General features: G+C 39.0%; 1 protein-coding gene across 1 annotated transcript in view; it reads left to right on the top strand.

Moving 5' to 3' along the window:
• The window catches only part of LOC141445639 (protein O-mannosyl-transferase TMTC1-like), a 153018-nt gene that overhangs the window by 60689 nt on the left and 80409 nt on the right, over positions 1-11920 (top strand). The window contains 2 exon segments of the mRNA XM_074111491.1: positions 10186-10380; positions 10382-10518. Coding sequence (XP_073967592.1) covers positions 10195-10380; positions 10382-10518 — 323 coding nt within the window. The 5' untranslated portion in view covers positions 10186-10194.

Here is an 11920-nt window from a genome sequence, read left to right as displayed (position 1 = left end):
AGCAAAATGCTTGATTTTTTAGTTTGACAAGCGACGTCAGTTGTGTGCTAAGATGGCGTACATTGATAGCAGTATTTAATTTGTATGAAAAAGGAAAATTCTAAGGACTCCGTTTTTTTTTAGAGTTGCTGAACTAATGTTGCTTAGTTTGACTAGACGATCTATGTTTTAATTTTTTGCTGGTACTACAGGCACCCCGGTAAGTAGGATTCTGCGAAACATTACCTTGCATAGTTTGCTGACTAATGATTATTATATATCATAAATTATCGAAACTGAACTCGATAGCGAACGAATGATCGCCATTAATTATCGTGTACGGGAAGTATTCAGTAATTAATTATACAGGCGTCGGATAACTTCATCAAGCCGGGTGTTTGACAACGTTCGCTAATTAAGTGGAAAATTATGGCTGGGTTTATAGAAAAGTAAAACGGGGAGGTTCACTTAAAGATTCAACTAAAATTGACTAACATCATGTCAGCCGAAAGACGTCCACTGCTGGACATAGGCCTCCCCCAAGGCTCTCCACTCAGACCGGTCTTGTGCTTTCCGCAACCACTACGATCCCGCGATCTTAACTAGTAGCTCCATCTTGTTGGAGGCCTATCGACAGCTCGTCTCTCGGTCCGCGGACGCCATTCGAGAACCTTCTGACCCCATCGGCCATCAGTCCTGCGAGCAATGTGCCCCGCCCACTGCCACTTTAGTTTCGCAATCATTCGGGATATGTCGGTAACCTTAGTTCTACGGCGGATATCATCATTTCTAATTCTATCCCGCAGAGAAACCCCGAGCATAGCCCTCTCCATAGCCCTCTGAGTGACTTTGAGTTTTCTCATGAGGCCCATCGTAACGTTAGCGCCCACGTCTCAGATCCGTAATAACTAAATAATTTGATAACCCAATTTACAGTAGCTTTATAATTTTCTAGCCACAAAAGTATACTATTCAGACATTTAGACGACCAGATGGCCTAGTGGTTAGAGAACCTGACTACGAAGCTTGAGGTCCCGGGTTCGATTCCCGTGTCGGGGCAGATATTTGTATGAAAAATACAAATGTTTGTTCTCGGGTCTTGGGTGTTTAATATGTATTTAAGTATGTATCTATATCTATATATAATTATATTTATCCGTTGCTTAGTACCCATAAGCTTTGCTAAGATTACTTTGGACTAGTTCAATTGGTGTGAATTGTCCCGTAATATTTATTTATTTATTTATTCAGTCATAATATTTAACACACTGCTTTTTAGATTTTGGTTTTTTTAGATAATGATATTTCTAATGCAGGCTGCATGTGAGTTTGAAGCTATTTGTACGCAGTATGTTGAGACATAATGATACCAATTAATTAATTACCTAACTGTTACCTATATTGATAAAAAAAACAAGAATTTCTAATTTTTTCTATTTAATAAATTGACTGATTAAGAATTATGTAGTATGTATGTAAACTCTTTATTGTACAAAACAAAATTAACAAAATACAACTGACAAACTTTATAACTTTAGAATTATTAAAAACTAGCTTAAGCCCGTGACTTCGTCTGCGCGGATCTAGGTTATTGCGCGGTGGCGCCCTCTACCGGAATAAAAGGTATCCTATGTTGATCCTTGGGTTCAAATACCTATATACCAAATTTCATCAAAATCGGTTCTGTGGTTCGACGTGAAAGCGTAACAGACAGACAGACAGACAGAGAGACAGACATACAGAGTTACTTTCGCATTATAATATTATATTAGTAGGGAAGTAGGATAGGGATAACCACAGATGAAATGTTCTCTCAAAATTTTTTGGTGTTTATTATATTTCGTTTACATAGTTTGGAAAACTAGAACTAGTAATTGGTAGAATTAGAATTGTAACAATATTAATATACCTATACCTACTCTATGTATATACCTATGTTTCCTGTACTGCTTACTGTGTTCGTGTGCAATAAAGAATTGTTGTATAGTATTGTATGAAAGTAGTACAATCGAGTTCATAAAGTTGTGATCAAAAATATGTGAACACGCTTCTACGCCGTTGATAATAGAGTCGTGCTCAGATGTTTTTGATCAAATGATTGCTCACAAGTTTATGAACTCGACTGCATCAAATTGACATAATTACGAATGAATTAATTATGAATTTACGAATGTTTGTTCTCGGGTCTTGGGTGTTTAATATGTATTTAAGTATGTATCTATCTACATATATAATTATATTTATCCGTTGCTTAGTACCCATAACACAAGCTTTGCTAAGCTTACTTTGGGACTAGGTCAATTGGTGTGAATTATCCCGTGATTTTTTTTTTTTTACATGCTATGTAGTTAGTATTGTCTGACTATTTGATTGACTGACAGCAACCGCACAGTCTCAACTAGCAAATAGGTACCCTAAAGCAGTACGATTATTCTAGAACTGCTTCATGATCTTATCTAGTCAATAATTTAACATCGTAATTGAACATCCTAGTCGCAATGTCAAACACCCTGCGAAGCTCGCTAAGCGATGATTAACGTAATGTAATGCTTCAATTTTGGATGTTACAATATTGATGTTTAACGAAGTCATGCCTGTCAGAGTATTAGCTAATATACGGTACTCGGTTTATCACTTATATACTGAATTAATAAACGGTAGCGATGTAGGCTTTCCTAGCTAAGCCGTGGTGGCCTAGTGGTTTGACCTATCGCCTCTCAAGCAGAGGGTCGTGGGTTCAAACCGCGGCTCGCACTTGAAATTTACCACGAGCTTTCCGGTGAAGGAAAACATCGTGAGGAAACCTGCACGAACCTGCGAAGCGATTCAATGGTGCGTGCGAAGTTCCCAATCCGCACTTGGCCCGCGTGTGAACTATGGCCCGGGCCCTCTTATTCTGAGAGGAGGCCTGTGCCCAGCAGTGGGACGTATATAGGCTGGGATGATGATGAAGTAGACTTTCGTATCCGGTTTATTAATGTCATCATCATCATCATCATCCCAGCCTATATATGTCCCACTGCTGGGCACAGGCCTCCTCTCAGAACAAGAGGGCTTGGGCCTTAGTTCCCACGCGGGCCCAGTGCGGATTGGGAACTTGACACGCACCATTGAATTGCTTTGCAGGTTTGGCAGGTTTCCTCACGATGTTTTCCTTCACCGCATAGCTCGTGGTAAATTTCAAATGTAATTCCGCACATGAATTTCGAAAAACTCAGAGATGCGAGCCGGGGTTTGAACCCACGACCCTCTGCTTGAGAGGCGATAGGTCAAACCACTAGGCCACCACGGCTATCTAGGCCACCACGGCTATGTTTATTGTTAATGTGCTGTAAGTATTTATTGAAATGTTACGATTGTGAGAAAAAAAAACTACATGTAATTGGTATCTAACCAACTTTTTCGGGATATGAAGTGTTCAGTCTTTCTAATTTGTATTAATGATGTTGTTGTGGTAGTTAGGATGATGACAAGTGTCAATGACCTTCAACAGCGTCAGTCTTCACGCGTACAATACAATACAATACAATAACTCTTTATTGCACACCAACACACAGTAAGCAGTACAGAAAACACAAGTATAGAGATTTTCTAAGGTAAGCAATAGGCGGCCTTATCGCTTCAGAGCGATCTCTTCCAGGCAACCTACAATTACCTAACTAATTGAAAGAGCATTGTGATGCCACATGCAAGTATTTAGTGCTTACCTGCTGCAGAGAGAAAAGCGTCTTAGAAAATATCACAAAATCATTAAAAATCCAATTTTCAGTCGACTGAATTTTTCACTTCACTAAACAATGTCTGTCTTTGCGTACCGTAAACTGCTACAACTTTGCCCTTGGGGAACATTGCCTGATTCGATTTAAAGTCGATAACTTAGCACCCTTTAGGTTTTAAAACTTTAATCCCCCAAAATAATAATTCCCGTGTGGATAAAAGTTTAAAACCTATAAGAGTGCTAAGTTAACGACTCTAAATCAACTTGGGCAATGTTGGGGTCAAAGGGCAAAGTTGAAGCAGTTTACGGTAATAATTATATGATACATGGAAAATTTAGGAGCTGTCTAATACCATTACTCGTTAAATCTTAAAACTCGAAGAATTCACAGAGCAAAATTATACGTCGAGACAATATTTATTATGCAGGAGCGTGTCTCTCTAGGTGTTTGTTCAACTAGATGCGTAATAACGGTATCGATCCATTGGAAAAATGTGGCAGACGTGCGAACCCCAGACTGTTAGTGAATAGGTTTTATACAATGTACGTTCTAGAGTCTGTGCGGTGAAAGGACCCTTATCCTTATCCGCCAGTTGACGTAAAAATGGAGCTCTAATTTGATTTAGTGAATTAAACTAAGCTTAAGCTAGGTTTAGACGAAGCTAGTGTTGGCTTTAGTTTCACTGGCAACCAGCTCTGGCTTGTTATGTCTTCGTTTATACGAAGACAAGACATGCCAGTGCTGGCTGCCAGTACAAAAATATACTAGCAACAATATAGTCTTACCCGGCTCTTGGATTAGTTTTAAGTCGGTGAGAGGGGCGATGGCTGAAACTCAGCACTGCTATAGGTGCTCTATTTGTTCTAAGATAATTCAAATGAGGCGGTAACATTTTTTTTATTTTTTCCAACTACTAGTAATTTGAAAAAAATAAATCACATCAAATTGTTCGAATATTTGAACTCAAATTTGCTAACAAGGTAGCAAAGCTGAAGTGGTAATGGACTGCGTAGGCACTATGTTATATTAACTTACTTTCTTTAATGAACGCCCTTACAATGTTGTTTCAATAGGCCGCAATTGCTAGAGGTGAGGATGAGGGGAGAGTTTCTTGCGGCGCATTCTTCTTGGCAATGATGGTCTTTCCGAAAGCGCTGGTAGTTTAAAAAATGACGTGTAAAAGTGCCCATTGCGGCCTATTTACTGAATAAATCATTTGAATTTTGAATTTTTTGAATTTGAGTTATCGGTAAAAATAAAAGCGGTAAAATAAACTGAAACTGCGACTCCAAATGTTGAATATATTATATTTTAGAATTCAAATAAAATTTTCAGTTCAATAGCGTAACGATTAAAGGTGCGACCAAACCGCTGTTTAAAAAACGGTGACGGCACGTAATCGCAGTGACGCACCGTATACGCACCGTTTTTTTTTGCATGCTATCCACACCGCTGCTTAAAATACGCTAACGGTGCGTAATCGCAGTGACGGGCCGTAAATGACAAGACTTTTGTTCGGTAAAGTCTTGACGTTTACGGCACGTCACTGCGATTCCGTATTTTAAGCAGCGGTGTGGAGAGCATGCGATAAAAACGGTGCGTATACGATGCGTCACTGCGATTCCGTACAGTCACCGTTTTTTAAGCAGCGGTTTGGTCGCACCTTAAACCAACAAATAATGCTTCTGCCACTTTTAGCACTAGTTACATGCAAGAGTTTCGATAGTTTGCGTAACAGTAGGAGGGACTCTAGTTCCGTCAGTTTGGAATCTGTCATTTGAACCATGTTAGAACAAATAGAATATAGTTCTTTTTTGCTCGCATCTTATGCTGAGACTGAGTCCATTGCCATCTGCTTATGTGTTTTTGTGCCTTTTTGTGCTGTTATATTTTTTTTTACTGTGGCAATAAATGATTTTTTATTAGTAATAAAAATACTGTCATAGTACTTACTAAGTATTTATGGTCTCGTCGAATCAAATCATTTTAACTGTTGTCGATGTGTGCATTAAAATTAAATGCGCTTTTGTGTACTGACCGTTCATTTATATTATTGCTTAATTTGCATTCTGATTGCTGTTGTTATTATGCATTTACAAAGCGATTAGCAATTCGATTAATTGAACCCGATATATAATTGTATCCTATACCACGGCGATCGAGATTTACTCGAAGTGTTTGTATAATTAACCTTTAAAAGAAAAACGTGAATTGAATAAATAATATATAAATAAAAATACAAAAAACTAAGGGCCGACTTTGATTTGAAGTTTAGACCTTTACAAAATTATTGCGCATGAAATTTGCAATAACAAGATACGCGCGAAAAAACATTACTTCTCCGGTAAAAAAGAACACATAACTTCTACTGCGTGTGCTGCAATATAAGCACAGCACAACGCTCGCTGCCCCGCTAGTCACGCATTGTCGTGCCCTGGTCTTCAACATTCAAAGCGTTCGTTGCGTCCCGCCCACGCTTATGGTATTTACTAGGAGAGTGAGAGCGACGGTACAATACATATTTCAAATTTCGCAGCAGCCCCCCTGGTCCTCTGCTATAGTGAACGGCGTTTATGAAGTAAATCCTGACACATTGCATAACTATGAAGCTTCATAAACCTGTTGACAATATGAAGCATAGAAAAAATGTAATGCTTACTTGTTGCGTGCGGCAGAATAGTAAAGTAAGTTTTCTCAAAAATGTCCGTAAAAGTTGACATTATTCTTTACATATTGGAAGATGAGGTGCATAGTTTGGTCAGCGAAAAATTAAAATGTTGAAAAGATTGCAGGCGCGCTAGCTCGACACTAATGAATTAGCGCGCCTGCAATCAGTCACAATTTAAAAAAAAAGTTAAAAAGCCATGGACACAAGTCGTATACCTACAGCCAAGTCTAATGGCCGGTATCAGATATTTTGTTGGAACTTCGGACTTTTTCAATTGGGTCTGAAACAGCTTGTGGTGTTTTCGGTAGAAAAATACACCTGCAGTTTATTTTTAATGAAAAAAAGGCGGGAAAGCATAAGAAAAATATTAGAATAAAGTTAAATGTTATAATATATTTTGAGAAAAAGTGTATTCTTTTTCAGAATTATTCACCACTTTTTAAGAAAAGCTTTATATTAGTCTCGGCTGGAATAGCAATTGCTAGCTTCGTATTACTTAAACGGACTGGCAAGCTCGTCCGTTTAATACTCATACGCAGCCAGCAATTGCCTACTTCCAGGCCACGACAATAATCTACTAATAGCAGTTTTTCCAATGGTTGACATCATGACATTATTAATATTCAAAAACTTCATAATTGTGCAATGTGTTAACGTTAAACGCCGTTCACTATACGAACTGCAAAATTTCAACTTCGTATCTTGTCGTCACGTTTACGCTAATATTGTTTAATACGAGAGTGAGAGGGATGGAACGATAGGAACTCCGATTTCGAATTTGTAGTAGCCCCCTGGATCTAAAACAGTAAAGCGCTTTAGTTTTCATATATTTCGCGCACGTACTGGGCCTTCAGTGTAGGCTACGTGAAATTCATAGCGCCGGTATTGCTTGCCTTATTGAAAAATAGTTATTTAGATTAGCTCCGCGGTATGACTGACTCGGACGCATGTTTATGACGAGCTTTTATTAAACTTGGAACCAACCATACATAATAAATAGAAATGTGAATTGAATTTGTATGTAATACTCGTACTTCAGTTTCTTCAGTTCATTTAACGTGAGTTTCAGTGATAGGCTAGTCTGCGTCAGTTATTGTGGTGTTGTTTGACAATTCGACATTTTTACGTTCGTGATTCGTTAAAAAAAAAACATTTATTGCCACAACATATATAACATACCTAGTTGAGTATCAATCAAATTCGGTACAAGATCAGAAAATTGAAAGAAAGAAAGAAAGGTTTATTTTGGCTCCATAAGTACGTCCTAAACTAAGACGAGAACTAGCACTAAAACTATGTTACTTGGTGACACGGCAGGATACCAAAAAGGGTCTCCACTCAGCATGTGTTGCCGCACATTATGTGCAGTAACGATGGTTGAAATAAATCAGCTACGTTCCGGCAATGGGTACCAGTCTCAGGACACATGGCAGCATGCACCCAGCGCTGATTTCCAGACCGTCCCCTTTAGCGGAGGCCACTGGACCAATGGTTTTTCCAAACAGGCTGTTATAAGTGTAATAGTAACGTTATAAAACATTTGAAAATACGACGAAACGGTTCGAGAAAAGGTAAGTAGTGACCCGCCATCTTTTTTTAGGGATCTTTCGTCTTGGCGTAGGCTGGCAAACTGGCAAATTATTGACCAAGACGTCCGCTTATACCGCGTGTTAGCCAACCTCGACGTTGACCACCAAAAAAATGAGAGCCGGCTAAATTTGAATTGAATTAATAATAATAATTGTGTAATATAATTATGTAACTCTTATAATAAATTATCTCTGTCAGTGGATATTTTGATATGACGAGACAGATGTTCAAAAACAAAATTAATAAAAATTTAATGTTACACAGTGTATTAGTGTAAATGTACATAAATTACTTTTTTTTTTCGACTGGATGGGAAACGAGCAAATGGGTCTCCTGATGGTAAGAGGTCACCACCGCCCATAAACATCTGCAATACCAGGGGTATTGATTGCAGATGCGTTGCCAACCTAGAGGCCTAAGATGGGATACTTCAAGTGCTAGTAATTTCACCCGCTGTCTTACTCTCCACGCCGAAACACAACAGTGCAAGCACTGCTGCTTCACGGCAGGATAAGCCAGCAAGATAGTGGTAGCAATCCGGGTGGACCTTGCACAAGGTCCTACCACCTGCAAAACCTACCATATGCTTTAGTGGGGGCTCGTTAGGGGGTAAGTGAATTTAAGAGTATCTATTTTATAAGTACATATTGTATATTGCTTCTGTTTGCTCTCCTTGAAATAAATAAATAAATAATAATTATTATAATTTTATTTCGGTGATTATCCATACCCACTAAATCAGCCAATAGCAAACTAGAATGTAACGTCAAACGAATCTCGCGATAGTAACGCCATCTAGTGATATTTTACCCGTCAAGGAAGCATTTTCGCATTGACAATGTCAACAATGTAGGAAAATAAAAATAAAAGGTTGTTTCTAAAAAAAAAATACTTTTATGGCACATTCATAATATCACTTGAAAAACGACCAGTGCAAGACAAATACCTCTGCTAATGAGTTCTAACTACAACGATCGCCACGCTGCCCTCATCCATCCAGAGCCCTTAGTGTATGTTTTCGGTTACAAAATACGTCTCGATCGCGTTCGCGTTAAAATCTCAATTTGTATGGAAATACGAGCAAACGTTCCGCTAGAGGCGCTGTTCGTGTTTGCATACAAATTGAGATTTTAACGCGAACGCGATCCAGACGTATTTTGTAACCGAAACCTTACACTAAGGGCACTGGGGGGCTACTACGAAATTCGGAAATCGAAGCTCGTATCGTACCGTCCCTCTCACACTCGTATTAAATAATATTAACATCAGCGGGACGGCAAGATACGAAGTTCGAATTTTGCACTTCGTAGGATAAGGGCTGTTCCTAATATGTTCCTTAATAATAAATAAAAAATAATAATAATAACATTTATTGCCACAGACATAAGACAGGACTACACAGATAAAAAAATACACACAAGCAGGTGACAATAGGCTCAGGATCAGCATAAGCTGCGAGCAAAAGAAAAAATAACCTAACCATAAAAATTTAATTTTTAATAAAAGTTTTTTTTTACTGTACTTTTTGTTGACTGCGCTTGCATTGTCACTCAAACTACATTTGCATACCAAATATCAAGTCGATGCTATTAACCGTTGAAGAGTTCCGTCCTCCGGAGACGATCCTGGCCAGACTTGGATGTCACTACTAGATTATTGTATTGTCATGCGATTTACTTTATAGCGACATCTCTTGTCCGGGTGAGCGGTTAGTTCCAATGGGGTGTTGAAAGTTTCTCGATGAGGGCTACAACATAGATGTCGCTAGTGTCGCTGCTTAAGTGACTGAATAAGAAACAAACAAGCTGAGATATATGTGGTGCATAGGAGAAATTCGTGTCTGTACTCCTGTCCAGTGGTAGTGTAGGGGTATGGCACGCAGCACGGAATGCTGAGGACCTGGGTTCGGTCCCAGCGCTGGTCTTTTTTTCTTGTTTTTATGTGCATCTATGTTTCAGTTTGTATTTTCGATATGGATTTTACGGGATGACCGTAAAAGTAACAATATTTGGAGTTGAAATAAAAAATACAAAAAGACTCCAAAAACCAATTTTTTTTTGGTGTATGGGAGCCAAACTAAAAACAGAATAAAATAAATATTTAAGGGGGCTCCCATACACCAAAAACCAATCTTGATTATTTGACGTAGTTCATTGACTGATTGACATAGACGTCCGCAAAGTAACGCCGGATTCAATAAATTATAAAAAAATATCTCTTTTGTTTCAGACAACATAAATGTGCAAGTGCCGAAATGTGACAGTACGCATTAGAACACCCAAAATGAAGCGCCGATCGCTCCCAACGGTACGCGAAGAACCAGCGAAGTTCAACAGCGACCTGGTTATCTATTGCATGGTGACGACCACCGCCGTCCTTAGCTACGTTAACAGTTTGAGTGGCGAATTCGTGCATGACGACATCCCCCGCGATTGTGACGAATGGTGACGTGATAGGAACAAATTCTTTGCGTCAAGTGTTCTTGAACGATTTTTGGGGGACGCCCATGAGTGATGTGAACAGTCATAAGAGCTACCGGCCGCTGACGACGCTCTCTTTTAGGTAAGTCTCATTTTGAACTACTGTGTACACGTAAAACGTGCCAACGCACGTAAAAAGAGCTCTGGGTGGCTAGTGGCGGGGATACGTTCGCGCATCTGTCAACTAACTAGCCAGTGGCGTGACGGCCGCGCGCGCTCTCCAACGCCTCCCGCGTCCCCTACTTTTACGCCGCCAATTTGGTTCGTATTTCGCTCACTACGCAGGTATAACGACAGGAGCTCTTTTTATGTGCGTTGATCTTGGGTAACTCAATGGAGCATTAATATTGTCTATAAATTAGATAGCAAAAAACTTGTTTTTCACTTCTCATTCTCGTAAAGTTAGTGTTTGTGCTGGATCTAGACGACATAAAATGACTTTTTATGCTCTAGTGCATAACGTAAAATTTTCGTCGAAAACCATGGTAATCAGGTGTCAACAGCCACAAACAAAAAAGTTTCTTTGTATTTTTTAATAACTTTAATTTTATGTTAAATATAAAAATCAATCATATTAATAAAAAATATAAATAGCAACTCATAAAAATTAAAGGTCCCTAGTAAGTGAACAATTGTTTCCACTGTTGCTATTTAATTTCCTCTCAATCGAAGTGAAAAGCAGTGTCAAATTCGAGCATTTTGAACCCATTTTCCCATCGGGGTGTCTTCCACCCTCGACGTACCGGCTCGGGTAAAATGGCTCGTTTTATGCTCTTGTTGTACAATCTACTATTGTTCACAAAATGACGTCTTAATTACAGAGATAATGCATCACAGTTATCTCAGTTACATAGGTCTATACCAATACAAGTAAAAATATTCGATATTTTTTTAGTTTCAATAATAAAAAGTAGAGAAAGATCAAATAAATACGAACTTACTTTTTGGTATGCAAATAGTACAGTCAGCAGCAGAATTAGATGAGCAGTTGTGGTGTTCAAAATGATTAGTACATTACTGCAGAGCCCACGAAGTCAGGGATTGATGGACGAGTTCGGGGTAGGTAGCGGATAAAACGAGTCCAGCAATCCCTGTTCTGGCCGAGGTTTGTTAGTGCTTTTCTCAAACAATGTGAGGAAATATTTCATCCATCCATCCATCCATGCATCGCATCGCATCGCATCGCAATATTTACAAATGCTTACAGAGTAGTGGTGGTGAAGATTGTTTTTGGAATCTTTTTGTATTTTTTATTTCAATTCCAAATTTTTTTGTTACTTTTACGGTCATCCCGTAAAACCTATATCGAAAATACAAACTGAAATATAGATGCACAGAAAAACCAGAAAAATAAGACCAGCGCTGGGAATTGAATCCAGGTCCTCGGCATTCCGTACCGTGTGCTATACCGCTACACCATCGCTGGACAGCCAGCCAGCCAGCCAGCCAGCGGTGGTGAAGCGGTATAGCAAACGGCACGGAAT

The sequence above is a fragment of the Choristoneura fumiferana genome, chromosome 2 (genome assembly GCF_025370935.1).
Source record: "Choristoneura fumiferana chromosome 2, NRCan_CFum_1, whole genome shotgun sequence".
In the NCBI taxonomy this organism is placed as follows: domain Eukaryota; kingdom Metazoa; phylum Arthropoda; class Insecta; order Lepidoptera; family Tortricidae; genus Choristoneura; species Choristoneura fumiferana.
The sequence above is the reverse complement of the archived record's forward strand: the minus strand, read 5'-3'. Positions and strand labels throughout refer to the sequence as shown.